The sequence below is a fragment of the Mus caroli genome, unplaced genomic scaffold, assembly GCF_978045245.1.
Source record: "Mus caroli unplaced genomic scaffold, Mus_caroli_1 scaffold_12, whole genome shotgun sequence".
NCBI classification, from domain to species: Eukaryota; Metazoa; Chordata; class Mammalia; order Rodentia; family Muridae; genus Mus; species Mus caroli.
Window position 1 is genome coordinate 37,665,012 of NW_028227267.1, and position 18,411 is coordinate 37,683,422.

Sequence of the window (18,411 nt, forward strand, 5' to 3'; positions counted from 1 at the left end):
GTGTTGTGGAGAATTTCACGGAAAAACAAAACAAAACAAAACAAAACACCCATACACTTAAAATAAAATTTAGTGAAAAGACAGGAGAATTTGGATAGAAAAAAGTTAGAAGGAGAAGCACCCACACCGGGCACTGTACACTTACCACATAACAAGTGTCTGCATGTGACCAGGATGAATGTTAATGACAAATGAAAAAGGAAATTTAGTCCAGTGAAGGAATGTCTTAACCTCCTTAAAGAAAACAACTTCAGTGTGAAAAAGACAAGCAAACATTGACCTCTGAACTCGAGCTATAAAACGCCTTCCAACAATAGGGCCAGACAGTTTTGGCAACAGAAGCAGAAACCAGCCTTAGCTACTCAGCTTTGGGGACCCACAGCTTGTCATAACATTGGGCACCTCGTCTCTGGAACTGAAGAAAACAGATAGAGTTAGTATTCTGAGGTGAGGTAGGAGATAAGGTCTGTGTGTCCTGGAGACAGGGCTGTGACTGTACCTGCTGGACTCACAGGAAAGTCAGGTCGAACATCTAGAAAAGGAGGTTGTGTGTCTGTCTGATCTTTAACCTGAACTTTCTGGAGTGATCCCAGCAGAGTCCATAGGAAATGGAGACAGAGACATTCCATCTCATGTTTATACATGGCCATGCTAATCTCTGAGACAGGTGTTGCATTTTCTCCCTTTGCTCTCTTCCTTCTATGTAGCTAGGGTGGCTTAGGCTCTCCCACACTGTAATCTCTCTGAGAAGCAGATGTTACAGGCAATGGTCTGAATCTGGCCGGTAGCTCTTGGGGTTTAAGGGAGGTTGTGAGATCCTTTGTTTATTATCCATGTTTTTGTTTGCTGTTTTGCTTCATTATCATGGTTTACGTTTATTGTGTTGCTGGGTGCACACATACCACAGCACACTGTGTGAGGTCATGTATGTGGAGGTCAATGGACAACTTACAGCAGTTGGTTCCTGCCTTCTGCCATATGGATTGTGCAGCTCAAATTCAGATCATTAGCAGTGCCTTTTATCACTGCTGTGATAAAATGGGGCAAAACCAACTTGTATGAGAATGGGTTATTTAGACTTACAGCTCCAGGCAGACACTGGGACACAGTCCAGCATCTGTCAAAGTTATGACAGCAGACATGGAAGTCATACTAGTAGGAAAAGAGCTAGTCACATTACATCCACACTCAGAAAGCAGACAATGAGCCAGGCATGAGGCTAGGCTATGGAGCCTCAAGACTTAACTTCAAAGACTTCCTCCACTACCATCTGAAAACAACTGGGGTCAGGGGCCCTCAGTGTTTGGACACACAGATTCCTGTGTGATTTTGGGAACCTAATTAAGACAAAGCATTAAAACCAATTCCCAACAGAAAGGATGAGATGTTGGGATATAGAAAGTGTTAACTCTGGAATACCAGAGGGAGTGTGTGCTTGCCACAGGGAGGTTTGGAAGTGCCCAACCACTGAGCTAGTAAGGCATATCAAAAATCAGCCGGCATGTGTGTGTCTTTCATTCATGAGTCCAGGTCTCTTGAGCGACTACAGAGCTATGAATGCTCCCACTGGGAGCTCAGAGCAGATTAACAATTTACCCCTACCATTAACCACTGAATCCTCTCTCCAATCCCTCTTAAATTTCTGTTTAGTGTTATGGGGGGATGTGGAAGACATAGGTTAGCTTTGTGGAATCTATTCTCCTTTTCCATCTTTACATAGGTCCTAGGAATCAAATTCGGTTTGCCAAACATGAATAGCAAGGGCTTTTGCTGGTTGGTCCACCACCTCACTCCACCCTCACCTGATGTCCATATTCCTTAGTAGCAGGATTCACATTGTTAAGACCTAGGTAAAATAGCAAGGCCAAGATGGAATGTTAAGGCCTAAGTGAAAATATCAGGCCTAGGTAACTGTTTCCTGGCTAACCTGTTATTTTGTGCTGTTACTAATATTATAAGGAAACTTTCTCATGTGTTGTTTCTGTTGTAACTAGAAAATTTTCTCATGCCAAATTGATTAAATATTCTTTTATGTTCTGTGCCCTTGGAAATCATGATAAAAGTCAATAGAAATGCTTTATATAGGTGCCCACATAAGCTTAAAACTGAACCAACCATACAGCAGCACTTCCTGCATCTGTGTATAACCCCTTATGATATTTACTTTTATACATTATGCCTGGGATGGAACCCAACAAAAGAGAGACACCTGCATCAATTTATATTAAGACTTCCATTTTGAGTAAGGGTCAAGTAAAGTTCAAGTTGCCAGGACCTCTGCTTCCCTGCTCTCTCCCTATCTCTGCCTTCCTACAATAAATGCCTTAAAACCATTAACTGCCTCTTTCCATCAGACTTGCTGAGCTGAAGCAATGGAGCAGACATTCCTGTAAGGAGGTGCTTGCTCAGAACCTCCCACCAGGAGATCTCTCTGGTTCCCAGCCACCACCACCATCAACCTGCCCACTGAGGAAGCCAGCAGAACTAGGCAGACACTCTCCTCCCCATGGGAACTGAGCCAGCACTCCCTCCTCCTGGAAATTTTCCTTCAGGCCCTAGACCAGAGTCTGCCTGAGCTTCCCCTCTCCCAGTCACCCCTTCTTTGGTCTCAGCTCTACAGGGTCATCCAGTGGCATCTGCAGTGTCCAAGCCTGAGAACCTGACACCCCTGGACTCTGTGTGGACCACAGACTCCAGAACGAGGTCTTCCACAGACCCCAGAGCTGTCTGCGATGCCTAACACTCTGAACACAACTCTGCCATGTCTAGAGGAACATGTGTCACCAGATCTGGCTAGTAAACACATCCTTTTCCAAACAAAAAGATAAATAAGAGAAATTGATGCTGGATTATATTTTCAAAATCTCTTTAGAGGCTGACATCTTGATTCCAAATCTGATTTTTATCTGTACTGTTCTACATCATTATTCTGTTGAATTATATAAAGTTGGCTTCATACACATAAGCAGTGGAAAGAGAAGAGCTGACACACAGCTACCACAGAAGAGTTGATGGACCACCAGGGTTATTGGTGCACACATGATGTAATCAGCGACAGCCTCTTGCTCCTGGGATCCACAGTTCTATCACTGGGAGATCCTTGACACTCAGAAACATTGTTTTGAGAGTGTTGAGGGACAAAGATGGAGACCTTACCCGCTCCTCTCATTCTTGAGACAGTAGGGTTTGGCCCTGCTGCCACTGGAGTAGAATATGCTAGAAAAGATCAATTACTAGATATAGACTTATTGGTTTATTTAGTTATATACTTGATTTACTGATACTGTTTGTACTGCCTGTTGGTCAACCATGATTTCACCTGCTACCTGAAACAGAATGGCCTGGAGAAATGGCAAGGGTCTGCTACATTTAACCTGCTGACTGCCAGGGATACTTCTGTAATCTCTTGCTTGCTTATCTGCCCAACCTTGTGGTACTAGAGTATAAAATGAGAATAAAAGCCAACCCCACCCTGGGAGTCCTTCCAGGATTTATCCTAGCTTCAGTCCACAGGTGACATCACCTCTCTGCTGGTCTCACTGGTATCAGTGGGCTGATTCCAGAAAGATTGCCACAAAACCAATTTCTTACCAATGCGTGTGGGAATTCTGCCTGAAGATAGACCAAGACAGTAGAGATAGAGGGGTGGTGAAGTAATGGATTCTGCTTTCACCATCTGAGTTCTGATAAACGCCTTGTTAACCCATAACAACACCTTATTGCTTAGTGCCTTTTATCTAACATGTTCTGGGGACAACAGAATGACAACATTTTTCTTTTCTTTCTTTTTTTTTTTTTTGTTTTTTTGAAGGAGGAGGGAGTTTCAAGGCACAAGAGAGGATGATTTTATAATAAACTTTAAACTAGAACCCATGTTGTATGGTTTTGTTATTATCACATGAACATTCATGATTACAGAAAGGTATTTAAGGACAGCTCATGCAAGTATATAAGGTTTCAGGCATAAGCTGCCCTTATTCCACTGAGATCTCATTCATTACCCACCCCTCTTCTCAGTACTTTCCAAGATGAGCCATCTCACCATCTCTTAACACTCCATACCACTGCAAATCAGCAAGAGAGCTCACGTACACCAATGCAAATTCCATTTGGGTCAATTGCTCCTTCCATGATTCCAATACTTTGGGAGGAAAAAGGCAAAAGACTCAAGGTGGCCTGAAGGACATGCTGAGAAAACAAGAAACTTTAAAGAACCACAACTCCAAGGAGATGATCTGGCAGGAGAAAGAAAATAGAAGATGAATGGAACAGGCCTGAACAGGCAACCAGTGCTAGTATGCTAACCCTGTTTGTCCCTCCTACACCCTGAGTGAAGTAGCTGCTTTTTATTTAACACAAAAGCCTGGCAATCAGGTCATGTTTGCTAGGACAGACAGCTTCTTCAAACATATTGTCCATAGCAATGTTGTGATAGGCTTAGCTAATTTCCACTAGCTGACCTGTTTGTGTGCCTAGGTCTATACTGTTCTTCCTGCAAGTTCACAGTCACAGTAAAGGGGGACGATGTGGCCATGAACTACAAAGCAAAGGATAAGGTCACTAAGTAGGAGCAGAGACCTGATGCCCCTACCTGTTTTCTGGCTGAACTACACTGTGCCTTTTATGTTTTTAAATTAACTACAAATATAAAGATTTACTGTTTTTGAGAGAGATGGCTCAGTACTGGCTAAGAGCACTGACTGCTCTTACAGGATTCCTGAGTTTGATTCCCAGAAAACACATGGTGACTCATCTATAATGGAATCTGATGCTCACTTCTGGTCTGTCTGAAATTGGTGACAGTGTACTTACATACATTAAATAAATACATACATACATAAATACATAAGTATTTACAGTTTTCAACATAAAAGTAATCTTTATTTCTGCCTTGTGAGAAATCAGAAAGTCTACACAGTGTGGATCTAAATTTCCCAGATGCTGTGCCCAACAGAATCTGAACGAGAAGCTTTCTTCAGTGGCATCAGACATAGTGGCACAAGCTTTTACCCCAACACTTGAGAATCAGAATCAAGGGGCTCTGTCTGATTCTGAGGCCAGCCTGATCTACATAGCAAATTCCAAGCCACCCAGGGCTAAATAGTGAGAACTGTTGCTCAGAAAACAAACAAATAAAACAAACCAAAAACAGTCCTCAGCCCCTGAGAAGGTGGGAAGTTTATTCAGTAATCCAGCACTTGGGAGGCAATGCCAAGAATAGTACTGGTTCAAAGAGAGTGGCCTGGCTGAGGCAAATCAGACAGAAGTTGGACAGTTGGTGGCACCTACAGCCTGGTGCTGGGTAAGGGCCATACACTGAACAGGACCAGAGCTCCTGACCCCTTGAGTCCCCCAAAGCACCATGAAACTGAAGAGAGTATTTTATTGATAAAACTGAGAATAAAAGCCGTGTAGGTTAGGGAAGGAGGCAAGAGCAAGGGTTTCCTAGAGACCAACATGCAGCCTCTAAATGACTGTCCTCAGGACTTATCCTAACTGCTTTCATCTCTAGAGTGTTCTAAACAGCTGTATCCCAGGACAGTGTCATCAAAGGGGAAGGCTGCTGATCATTGAAGCACAACCCCACTGGGATGATCTCTCATTTCAGAGTGAAGCAGCACCCCACACACACCATTACAGGTTACCCTATTAACAGAGTGAGGAGGCTGGGCAGTCCATTGAGAGTTACAACATTCTTAGTCTAGTAAAGAGACTCTAGTTGAGAAGGTTCCAGTGGGAAGAACATCCACATCTGTGTTTTCTGTGTTTCAGGAAGAAATGAGGCCATCTCCAGGCCAGGTCCTCTTTTCCCAGGCCCCACACCAGCACAGGACTACAGGCCCTCTCCTGCCCTCTGCTGATCACAGTGAGCTCTTATAGACCTCACTCTGGGCTAGCTCATAGCCCAACCTTTCTTAGCCTCCTGCAGGCGCCCAGCTTCAGCCTCTTCTTCTCTTTCTGAGACTGCACACTCTGCAGGAGATCTCCACATCAACTCTGAAGTTGTCAGAGTGTTGTGTGGCCCTCAGATCAGAGAGTCACCAGTCCCATATTGTGTCAGCCTGGGACATCACACCGGATTCTGATCTTCTTTTGTGAAATGAAGGATCTGTAATAAAAGATCTCATAGATTCCTTCCATCTAGGAATCTCTCTAGTGCTTTGAGTCACTGAATAAATGTGGGTGCACATGCATATGTGTGCATGTGTGTGCATGTGTGTATGGGAACAACTATGAAGGGAAACAGACATTCATTTAATTTTAGTGTCAGGGATAACATCCTGTCAGTTGGCTTTCTTGTTTGGGGGTCTGTGGTAGAGAAATGCCCACGATGGGAGGCATGTGCTAGAGCAAAGCTGCTCAAGGTCATGGCAGAAGAAAGGAGGACAGGAAAGGGCACTGTGTCCCACAACATCCTTCAAGGGCAAGCCCACGGCATCCTAGCTTCTTGCTGCTGAGTCTTACTTCCTAAAGCTGAGCATCCACTCACAGCAGCACAGGCTGCTTACAACTTGGTTCATAAGCTGGGTCTGGAATTGCAAGTCTGGGAGCCTACAACTTCCAGCCTGAGGCAGAAAGACAGAAAAATTTGAATCCAATCTGGTTTTCTAAGCAAGTTGAAACCAAACCCAGGCTACAGAGTGATACCCTACTCAACACTTCTTAGACCCCCAAAAGATTAGTCCCTAAAAACAGGTTCCTGTGACAATTTTATAAATGTTGTCCACTGTCATTTCCATAGACAGCCGGAGCACTTGACAGAGCTGTGTCAAATACTACACTGACACTGGGCATCTGTCAGTCAGTAGGTCTAGAGCAGTCATTGCAAGAGGATCCCAGGGTTGAAGAAATTCCAAGTTTTGGAAACAATCTCTCATCAATGGAATCTGCACAAAAAACATCTATCATTGGGAAAGCAAAATAGTCATTGTAGCTTATAGGTCAAGTGCAAAAGTATTTCTTGAGATATTATTATGATATTCATCAAGATTGGAAAGAAAATCCCAAGACTTACTCTTGGGCTATAACTCTGGCTGTACTTCACAACAGAACTGAGAGCAGGTCTGGGCATGTGTCAGTGGGTGGGAGTGCAAGGGAGGTTTGGATTACAAAAAACTTAGAGAGGCTTTTAAACTATGGAAGCCCAAACTCTCTATCTAGGTGACACTAGGGATGTAGATCAGCAGCAGTTCATGTCTCTAGATTGCAAAAAGCCTGGTTCAAACTCCAGTATGAAGAAAAACAGAAATCAAAATTCTTTTAGAGTTATTGCACCATTTTTAACATTGGCTTATAGTAACTCTGGCATCTTAGATAAAGAGATGTTTTCTGAGGGTCCATGTTGTAAAACTAGACCATTGGTACTAGCTCTGGAACAAATGAGGGTAGATGGAAATGTAGAAAGGAATCTTATATAGAAAACAATCAGAAAAGTACTATGAACTATGCCGTGAGTACAGTGTTTTCTTATAACTATGACAGTGTTCCTATATGCAATATTTAAAGTTTGCCTTTTTAACATTTACATGTGTCTGAACTCACATGTGCCATGTGTGTACAGGTACTAACAAAAACCAAACAGGTGTCCATTTCCCCCGGACCTAGAGTTATCTCAAGTTGTGGCCTCTGCGTGACAAACTGTGATCTTCTGGAAGAGGAGGAATCTGGAAGAGTGGAAGTTCTCTTAACCACTATCATCTCACTGATCTCTAAGACCTATTTTTACTAATGTGTCTCTGTGTGTCTGTGCACATGTGTATGAACATGCCAACAGATGCTATTAGAAGACATGAGATGTCCTGGATGGAGTTACAGGCAATTGTAAGCCATCCAGCATGGGTACTGAAACCAACCTTGGGTCCTCTGGAGAGCATCAAGTACTCTTAACAACTGAGCCATCTCTGCAGACCTCACCATCATATAATTTTAAAGATGCAAGACAGAAAGGTAAATATCTCTTATGATTCCGGCTTCCCAAGGCTTCCTAAAAGTGTGTAGTCAGGCTAATAGAAAACTTGTCTGTTCCTTACTGAAAACAGACACGACGCCTACAGCCAATCAACAGGCAATACAGAGATTTCTGTGGAGAGTTCCAATTCAGACTTCAAACTGCCCTGCACAAGAGGGCTTGGAATTTATTCCTTACAATGGAGCCAGCAGCACCATGGCTTGGCCAAGTGAAGAAACAGAAGGCTGGTTGCACAAGCAGACAATGTACCAAACTGTGGGTTCTGCACCAGCTCCACCCACAGAGCCTGCTGTATATCTATGGGCCCAAATGGAGCTCACCCATTATCCCTGATTTCCAGGACAACCAGCCCTCAGGTCCATGGGATCCACAAAGCAGACGGGATAAGACACTGACTGTCTATGCCTGGGACAGGGTGGTTAGGTGATGGAGCAGTGTCCAGTAAAAGTGGCACTGTGAACCCATAGTGACAGCAAGGGCCTTCAGGAGGACATAGGGAAAACTAAGGCAAGGTGGGAGCAGTCACTTCTCTTCTCTCCTCACAGGAAACATGGGTCTGAAGCTGCTTGAGTCCCGACTTTGTCTCCTGATGATGCTAGGACTTGTCCTAATGCTTGCCTCATGCCTGGTACAAACCCCTTCCCAGTGGTTTGCCATCCAGCATATCAATAATAATGCCAACCTCCAATGTAATGTTGAAATGCAGCGTATTAACAGGTTTAGAAGAACATGTAAGGGCTTAAATACTTTTCTTCATACAAGTTTTGCTAATGCTGTTGGTGTGTTTGGAAATCCAAGTGGCTTGTGCAGTGACAATATAAGTAGCAACTGTCATAATAGTTCATCTCGGGTGCATATAACTGTCTGTAACATCACAAGTCGGAGGAGAACACCTTATACCCAATGCAGATACCAACCAAGAAGATCAGTGGAGTACTACACAGTTGCCTGTAACCCCAGAACTCAACAGGATAGTCCCATGTATCCAGTGGTACCAGTTCACTTGGATGGGACATTTTAGCTCCAGTGCCAGCACTTTGCACCTTCACTCATCTGCTACTTGCAAGATCATAGTAATGAAGAGACAGTTCCTCTGTCTGCACTCCATATAGCACATGTCCTCGTGAAACCTGTCCCTAACTACCTTTAATTTAGCTGAACAGATCTTTTCTTACTAATAAACACCTTTGCGTACAAATCTAGATCTCTGGTATCTTTGTGTCTGACAGTGTTGTGGAGAGAGGAAGGGGAAGAGACACACACAGCAAAGTGTGTGTGTGTTGTGTGTGTGTGTTGAGGCAGGGCCTTATACCAATTTAGGAATCTTCCCAGTCCCTAGAAACAAATGAATCTGAGAAAAGATGGACATCTTTCCCAAAAGTTCCCACACAGCATCTTACCTAAAGTTTCACTGTGGGAAAGAGATGGCTGGCAGAGGAGACCAGGGAATTGGGATCTCTGGATGAGGCTATCCCTTGCCCTCTCCTTGTACAGCTGTCCTTAAAGATCAATTACGAGAACATTCAACTCAAACCAGAAGGACAGATTCCAAGATAAGGGAACTGGAATCTGCACAGGAAAGAGATGAATAATGAGAGGGCCTGCCCTGGGGTTACAGATGTTTGTTAGCTACATGGGAACTAGGAATGAAACACAGGTCCTCTGCAAGAGCAATCAGTGTTCTTAACTGCTGAGATATCTCTCCACCTCAATGGATTTTTAAAAGTGGGGTGTGTGTGTGTGTGTGTGTGTAGTTATATGTAACCATACATGGATTTAGATGAAAAGCAAAGATGAAATCTAAAGGAAAGTATAAAATAGGGGAGTAGAATACATGGAATAGGAAAGTAGAAGATGGGACTGTGAGAAACAAGAGAACCAGCCACACAGGGTGAGGAAGTAAGTGCAAGACAGATCAGAGAGGCAGAGGAATGAAGGAGAAATTATGATTACACAAGTGAGTGAAATGTCCATGATAAACACTACTGCTTTGTATCTAACCTTTACACAGACAAAAACCAGGAAGTGAATCTTCAAACTGTCCTTTCTTGGGTGGCCCATCCATCTGAGAAGAGAGAGGCTCAGCATTCTATAGCTTTCTCTTCCTCTCTTCATTAAGCTAACAAATTCCATAGGAAATGGTAACAGAGCCATTCCTTCTCATGTTTATCCATGTGACCGTTCTTGTCTCTGAGATAGTTGTTGGCACTTTTCTCTGTACAGCTAGCATGCCTTATGCTCTCCCACACTATCTTCTCCCTAAGAAGATTATGTTACAGGTGATGATCTTAGTGTAGATAGGGGTGATGGCATTTCATGGGGGTGGAGGTTTGTTTATTGTTTGAAGTTTTATTTTAATGCTTTACATTTATTGTGTTGGTGGGGGCACACATACCATAGCATGTATGTGGAAGACATGTATGTTGTGGTCATGTATGTGGGTATCAAAGGAGAACTTACAGAATCTGGTTCCCTTCTTCTAATACATGGACTCTGCAGCTCAAACTTGGGACATCAGCAGTGCTTTCATTTACTGAGTCAATTCATTAATCCATTAAGAGAAGTTGGAGAGCCTTCCTTGGATCATAGGTGGGGGATTATTCCTCTATGTCCTCAGGTGGAATCTCTGCTTTGAGGTCGCTGATTTTAGCTTGAAACTATAACCCCAGGTATTAACATCAAACAATGTGACAGTCATTGGAGTTCTCAGAACCACCTGGTAAGGTCCCTTCCACAGAGGATCCAACTATTCTGTGGATTTTACCAGGAGAAGCCAGATCCATTCAGACTGAGTGTGTACAACTTTGTTTCCATACTCTTGTAGGGTTATTGGATTTGCCCCAAGTTCGTAGTGTATTGTACTGAATCATCTGATTGACCTCAGAGTCTAACCCAGGACTCATGTGAGGAAAAGCCATACAACAACCAAGGACTATATTTGGTGTCAGTTTGGGGAGCTATTCTAACACCCCTGGGGGCAACAAGAACAGATTCAGCCATTTATCAGAGGTTTTGAAAGACCAGTAAAAATTCAGACCCCTAGCACCAAGAATGTAGGTTAGCTGGTTCAGTGACCCTGTTCCAGGACCTGGCTGTCCACAAAAGTTAGATTAAAATCTTGAGAACAATCTTCAGAAGCAGGGAGTTTCCCCTTGTAATTTTTAGTACCCCCTTGGGACTTTTTCATCAGTGTTTTTGACATTTTCCAATAATGCCCTCCCTACCCCCTTGGGCTGTGTTTTTTTTCCTTTAAATACCTCCTTTTCCAGCTACTCGGGGTCCACAGTCCTCTACCCCTGCGTGGTGTGCGACCGTGGGGCCTAGAGCTTGCCTGGAATAAAACAAAAATCCTCTTGCGGTTTGCATCAAGGCCATTTCTGGTGAGTGATTTGGGGTGTCGCCTCTCCTGAGTCAGAACATGGGGGAGTCCTAACTTTGTGGGTCTTTCAATTTCTTGGTAACGTTTTCCTAGGATCTACTTAAGAGCTTGGTTAATACTTTCAATACCACATGGGCTTTGGGGCTTCCAAGCAGAGTTTGGGTAATATTTTATCCCTAGAGCTGTGAATATAGATAATCACATGTGTAAATAAAGGTTAATCTGTGAGTCTTAAATGACCAGAAGAGACCAAACCTTGGACAGTGTCCTTTAGAAAAACATATTTGACTCCTCTGTAATCGTTTCAACCCCAGTTGCTAAGGATTCTATCTAGTACAAGAAGGTGTGTACAAACACTAACACATATTTGAAGCTGCCCCAAGGAGACAAAAGAGTACATTCTACCTCCCAGTCCTCGCTGGGATAGGAGCACGTCCTCTGCATTGCTCCAAGATGTGTAAAGAATGAGGGCAGCAACATTGTGAAGACCATAGCCCTGATATCCTTGTTTTACTGTAGGTAACTCTCTACCCAAGAACAGTCAAGTTCCCATTTACAGAGTGACATCCCTCTCTGGATGGAATGAATCATGTATTCCATGATTTTTCTTAACTGCAGGACTTAGAGAGGAAAGGTGCTCTCCACATTGATCCATGGCCAGTTTCTGTTGCCCCTTTTTCATGGCACAGTGATGTACATATAGGTTTTATATCATCTGTCTTTGGAAGGATCAGTACTCTCATGGGGATCTATCTGCAATACTGTCTTCTTTGCTTTTCTCTGCGCTGGAATATTTCCTTGGGACACATGAGACATGCATGCCCTTCTGATGGCCCTTCCAGTACATGACTGATCTTTGTCAAAATCTTCGACAGCGTCCAACAGGATTAAAATCTTTTTTGCTTATGTTTGCTTATATTTTATAGGTCAGATGTTGGCCAATAACCGTTACTTGGGTTCTAGGAATCAAACTCAGGTTGCCATACATTCATAGCAAGGGCCTTTGCTGGTTGATCCACCGCTTCACTTCACCCTCACCCTTATCTCCATATTCCTTAGTAGCAGGATTCAAATTGTTAAGACCTAGGTAAAATAGCAAGGCCAAGATGGAACATTAAAACCTAAGTAAAAATGTTAAGGCCTAGGTAACTGTTTCCTGGATAGCCTGTCATTTTGTGCTGTTACTAATATTATAATGAAACTTTCTCACCTGTTGCTTCTGCTGTCATTAGGAAACTTGCTAATGCCAAGTTGATTACATATTCTTTTCTGTTCTGTGCCCTTGAAATTAAGATAAAATTCAATAGAACTGCTTTGTCTAGGTACCCACAATAAGCTTCATCCCGAACCAACCACTCAACAACAGCACTTCCTGCACCTGTGTATAAATCCTTATGGTACTTGCTTTTATAAGTTGCCCCTGGGATGGACCCAATCATAAGAGAGACACCTGCATCTATTTAGATTAAAGCTTCCATTCTGAGTCAGGGTCAAGTAAAGTTTAAGTTGCCAGGACCTTCCTAGGAACTGACATCCTACTTGGTACAAAGAGACGTGTATATGGGTAACTGTCATCCTGGTTGGCAAGTTAAGACATGAAGGTTAGACAAATTCCATCCTGGTTGACAAGTTAACACATGAAGGTTAGACAAATCCCATCGTGGTTGACAAGTTAACACATGAAGGTTAGACAAGGCAAGTCCTTTGCCACAGTTGAATACTCCAACCAATGGGAACAGGATGAGTGTACAACAAAGACATGTTCCTAAGGAAACCCCCATCCCTAAATCCTGATGGGTGAAAATCTTGACACAGATATTTGTAATCTCAGGCTTAAAAAGCCCTACTGGATCTTGACACAAGGTGACAGTCTGCTCCCACATCTGACTGGACTCCCTGATCTATCATCAGCCATGGGGTATGGTGTTTGATAGACCATTCCTGTTTGATGAGAGGCACCAGTGTCTGAGTGGTGTGTGTGACGATTCCCAGACTCCAACACAAACATTTGAGTCATGGTGTCATTTTACACTCTAAAATTTGCCTTGATTTGTGGGACAGTGAGCTTTGCACCTACAGGGTGGTCCCTAGTAGAGCACAGGCCTTGAACCATGGTGACCTGGTAGGTGGTGACTTCTGCCTGCATGGGACTGCAGGTGTTCAGCCACATCTCCTGGGCCCCTGGTTCCTACTGCAGCCACAGCCTCCCACAGTCCCCCTGCAGGGGTGTGTGTGCCCATCAGTCACATAGACAAGGCCCCAAGCTCCTGGTATTCTGTATGGTCTCCACACTGCCAATTACCTGGCCACATCTAGTTTCCTCTCCACAATTACTTGGCAACAGCCAGGTAGATCTGTGCACTCTAAAAGGGGTTATTTGCCCCCTTCTCCCTTTCTTAACCTCTTACCCTCTTACTCTCATGTCTCTCTTATTCTTGCTTCCCACTTTCTCCTCCTTTCCCCATCCTCTTCTACTTTCTATCCATATGGCCATAGCGAGCCTCCCTGTTTCCTTACTCTCTTCCTCTCTGTGCCTTTCTAAAATACATGCTTTAAAACCATTGACTGCCTGTTCTCATTGGGACCGGCCATGCTGAAGCAATGGAGCAAGGGAAAACCCTCATAGAAGCATGATAAAGGGGGATGGCATGGGAGTTTGCAGAGGGGAAACCTGCAAAGAGTATAAGATTTGAAAATCAAATAAATAAAATATCCAATTAAAAAACAGAGTAAATTGACGATAGGGAAAAAAAAAAAAGAATTTGGAGTCATCTTAATAAGGAGTCAACAGCACCTTAAGAACACACCTAAATTCTCTAGGATGAAAAGAAGCAAACACATTGAAGAGGTGTAAATGTCAGAAAATACTCAAACTCAGGGCTGAAGTCAACCAAATAGAAACAAAGAGCAAGATACAAAGAATCAAAGAATCCCAGAGCTGGCTCTTTGAGAAAACAGTTAGCCAAACTAACTAAAGGGCACAAAAACAGTACCAAAATTAAGAAAAACAGAAATGAAAAGGGAAACATAACAACAGAAACTGAGGAATTTAAAAACTCAGCCTGTCTGACTAGAAACACCTATGCTCAACCAACCTGGAAAATGTAGATGAAATGGAAGATATTATTTTATTTTAAGGTTTATTTTGGAATGTATGAGTGCTCTGCTGCATATACACACATGTGTCAGAAGAGGGCATCAGATCCCATGATAGATTTTTGTGAACCACCATGCTGCTGCTGGAAATTGGACTCAGGACCTCTGGAAGAAACCCAGAGCTCCCAACTGCTGACCCATCTCTCCAGCCCAATACCACATACCAAACTAAAATCAAGATAAGTAAACTATATAAAAAGTCCCATAACCTCTACAGAAACAGAAGTAGTCATTAGAATCCTCCCAACCAAAACAAAAACAAAAAATAAAACAAAAACAAAAAAAGTGAAAATGAGGGCATTGACTCTCTAATCTGGAATGAGTCTGCACAAATCATGTTTGGGACCTTAAAGATGGGGCTTTAGTTCAAAACCCTAGCAACTCCAGATGCCTCCAAGCCTTTTCATCTACAGGTCCATAAAACAAGTTTTACTGCAAGTAGTGTGAAACTATGTATTTTAGGCCCATTGTACCACCGTGTAACAGCCCTGTCCAGGCTACTGGACTCTGTCTCCTCAGGTTGTTCCACTTAGGGAACAAAATACCTATAGTCTCATGTGAGGCTCTGCAAGTGCCTGTCAAATACAGACATGGATGCTCATAGTCAGCTATTGGATGGAACACAGGGCCCCGAATGGCAGAGCTAGAGAAAGTACCCAAGGAGCTGAAGTGGTCTGCAACCCGATAGGTGGAACAACAATATGAACTAACCAGTACCCCCAGAGCTCGTGTCTCTAGCTACATATGTAGCAGAAGATGGCCTAGTCGGCCATCATTGGGAAGAGAGGCCCCTTGGTATTGCACACTTTATGTGTCCCAGTACAGGGGAACACCAGGGCCAAGAAGTGGGAGTGGGTGGGTAGAGGAGCTGAGCGGGGGGAGGGGACAGGGAACTTTTGGGATAGCATTTGAAATGTAAATAAAGAAAATATCTAATAAAAAAAGAGCTATGTTGGCTACTACTATTTTAGCAAGAGAAGCAGAGACGTTAACTCTGGGTCAGCATCTTATACTTACATCACCCCATGCAGTGAAGGTTCTTCTCAAAGGAAAACCAGAACCCTGGCTGATCAAGGCATGTTTGAAAAAGTGGCAGGTCCTTTTCTTGGACTATCCTTGGAATCTAGATAGAAAACCCCACTGTCATCAGTCCTGCTACATTCTTGCCAGATGCTGACACACAGAAACTCTTCAGTAATTGTCTGAGGAAAGAAATGTGATGAAAGAGATCTGTCTCTGTAACTCATGTTCCCATAGAAGGACTTACAGAGACAAAGTTTGGATCTGAGACAGAAGGAAGGTCACACAGAGACTGTCCCACCTGGGGATCTATTCCATAAACAACCACCAAACCCAGACATTATTGCTTATGCCAGCAAGATTTTGCTGACAAGACCCTGATATAGCTGTCTCTTGTGAAGCTATGCCAGTGCCTGGCAAATACAGAAGTGGATGCTCACAGACATCTCTTGGATGGAAGACTTAGCCCCCAATGGAGGAGCTAAAGAAAGTACCTGTGGAGCTGAACAGGTCTGCAGCCAATATGAACTAACCAATACCCCCAGAGCTCATGTCTCTAGCTGCATATGTAGCAGAAGATGGCCTAGTTGCCCATCATTGGCAGGAGAGGCCCTTGGTCTTGGGAAGATTATATGCCCCAGCACAGGAGAATGCCAGAGCCAGGAGGTGGAAGTGTGTGGGTTGGGGAACAGGGTGGGAGGAGGGTATAGGGAACTTTTGGGATAGCATTTGAAATGTAAATGAGGAAAATCTCTAATAAGAAATTAAAAGAAAGAAAGAAAGAAAGAAAGTAAGAAAGAAAGAAAGAAAGAACAAATGAACAAAAGAAAGAACGAAAGAAAGGAAGGAAGGAAGGAAGGAAGAAGGAAGAAAGAAAGAAAGAAAGAAAGAAAGAAAGAAAGAAAGAAAGAAAGAAAGAAAGAAAGAAAGAAAGAAAGAAAGAAAAATCTGTCTACCTAAACCTAATGAATATCCCCACATCCCATGAAATCTTTCAGTTCTGAGGCAATGCTTGGCATTCTGAGGCAATGAGGCATGGTTGGGAGCACCATCTTTAAACATGGATTCAGAGACACAGGGGCTTCAGCAGAAATTGCAACTGAAATGATTTGGACCCCAGACTTATAGACCAAATATATGGTGAAAAAGAAGACCTGTTATCTCATACCAGGAATGTCACTATGCCTTAGATTCTGCACATGTGAATGTTCTGATCTATCAAGAAGGAGGGCTCGTCACTGCTGGCAGAAAGAACATTAAAAACAAAGAGGAGTTCTTGCCTCTCCTGGAAACTCTTTGCCTTCCTCTAGGAGTTTCTTGGTTTCAATGCTTAGGACATCAACTTTAAAACACCCTTGAGGCCACGAGTCACCAGGGAATTGACTTGGCTACCCAAAAATCGGCCCAAAAACCAGTGAGGCCTACTGACATTCTGGTGACATAAAGTGCATCACTGCTGCCTGAGAATCCATATACAACCAAGGGGACATAGGGAATATAAAAATATCCAAAGGGTAGAAGAACCAAACGAATGGTGGTGGAAGCCAGAGGGAAGATCATTCTGCCAGGAAATATTGGCAGGGTTCTGGAAAGTAACTTTCACCAGGGTACCAGACAGAGGTCCAGTATACTTTCTGAGTTGCCCAGAAAAAGGTATGTTATAACTAGACATGACAGCCTGGCCCGATTTATCTAAGCAATATGTCAGATTTATAGTAAAATAAATGTAAAGACAGACACTTATCCCAGAAGTGGGCACATACGAGGGGCCAAACTATGGTCAATTGTGAGAAACTGACTTCAGTGATATGTGGCCTGCTAGGGGAGGATAAGAGTCCATGCTTCTTTTTAGTGATACCTTATTTGGATAGGTATAAGTTTTATCCACTAGTCTCAAAGGTCTCAAAGAGTAGCTCAAAATCTATTCCAGGTGCTGGACCAACAATTTTACCACTTGCTTGGAATTGTGTCAGATTATAGCAGAGAACTCATAGCCAAAACTTGTCAAGTAACAGTGGATGATTTCTGAATAGCTGAGAAACTTCATTGTATATGCAGACCTCAGAGTTCTGCTCACATTCAAATGAAGAATAGTTCACTAATGGAAACGGTGCTTAACTCTCAGGAGATTTCCTGGAAGGATGGATGGGCCTCCTTCTTACTTTGGCCTTTTGTACCCAATGCATGTAGGAATCCATCCCTATAGTATTTGTTTAGAATGCCTCCCCCATTGCTTCCCAATATCAAAGATAATCAGTTAACCAAACTATAAGTATTTCTTTTTCATTGTCCAGGTCCTCCTGTTTCCATAAAGGCTATTCATCAACTCTTTGAGAGACATAGTGGACTTCTGACTTTTCCACCATCATCCTAGCCACCTCTGAGCCTTGTTGTAGTGATACTACTTGGCTGAAAAGGGTAGCTAAAGACAACACAATCAATTTGAAAAACACTTACATGATTTTTCCACTCTTACACCTGAGAGGTTAGGTGGCATTTTACCATGCATTCAGAAGGCCCATGTCGAAAAGCTAGAAGCCAGAGATGACAATGCCAAACAGAGACCATCCTGAAATTATGGACCCATTAAAATTGAGGTTTCCACAGACCTGAGCCCTTTCCATTGCCTATCCACCATATTGAGTATTACGTATCTTGTAGTCGACTATGGGATCATAATTCAATGCCCAACAGCCTCAGACTTGGAACTGGGAACATCAGAAGGTAAATATTGGAGAAGGGAGAGCTAATGGGACTACAGAGCAGCAATCCAAGACCCCTGTTGACCTTTGCTCACAGATGCCTACTTTGTCTTGTTCTTTTGGATGAAGAGAGAATGTGGGATTTTAGCTTTTGAAGAAGGGACATAAACTTTACAATTTGATAT

The 18,411-nt window shown here is 43.1% G+C and overlaps 1 protein-coding gene and 1 long non-coding RNA gene across 2 annotated transcripts in view; one reads left to right on the forward strand and one right to left on the reverse strand.

Moving 5' to 3' along the window:
- LOC147001772 (uncharacterized) overlaps nt 1-18,411 on the reverse strand; it is a 109,035-nt gene that overhangs the window by 48,148 nt on the left and 42,476 nt on the right. The window lies entirely within an intron of this gene.
- On the forward strand, nt 8,520-8,990 carry LOC147001774 (eosinophil cationic protein 2-like). Its single transcript, XM_085828954.1, has one exon. It carries the CDS (start codon nt 8,520-8,522, stop codon nt 8,988-8,990), a length of 471 nt encoding a protein of 156 aa, XP_085685080.1.

Excerpts from the sequence above, each read along its gene's own strand:
- LOC147001774 (XM_085828954.1), top strand. The coding sequence starts at position 8,520 with ATGGGTCTGAAGCTGCTTGAGTCCCGACTTTGTCTCCTGATGATGCTA.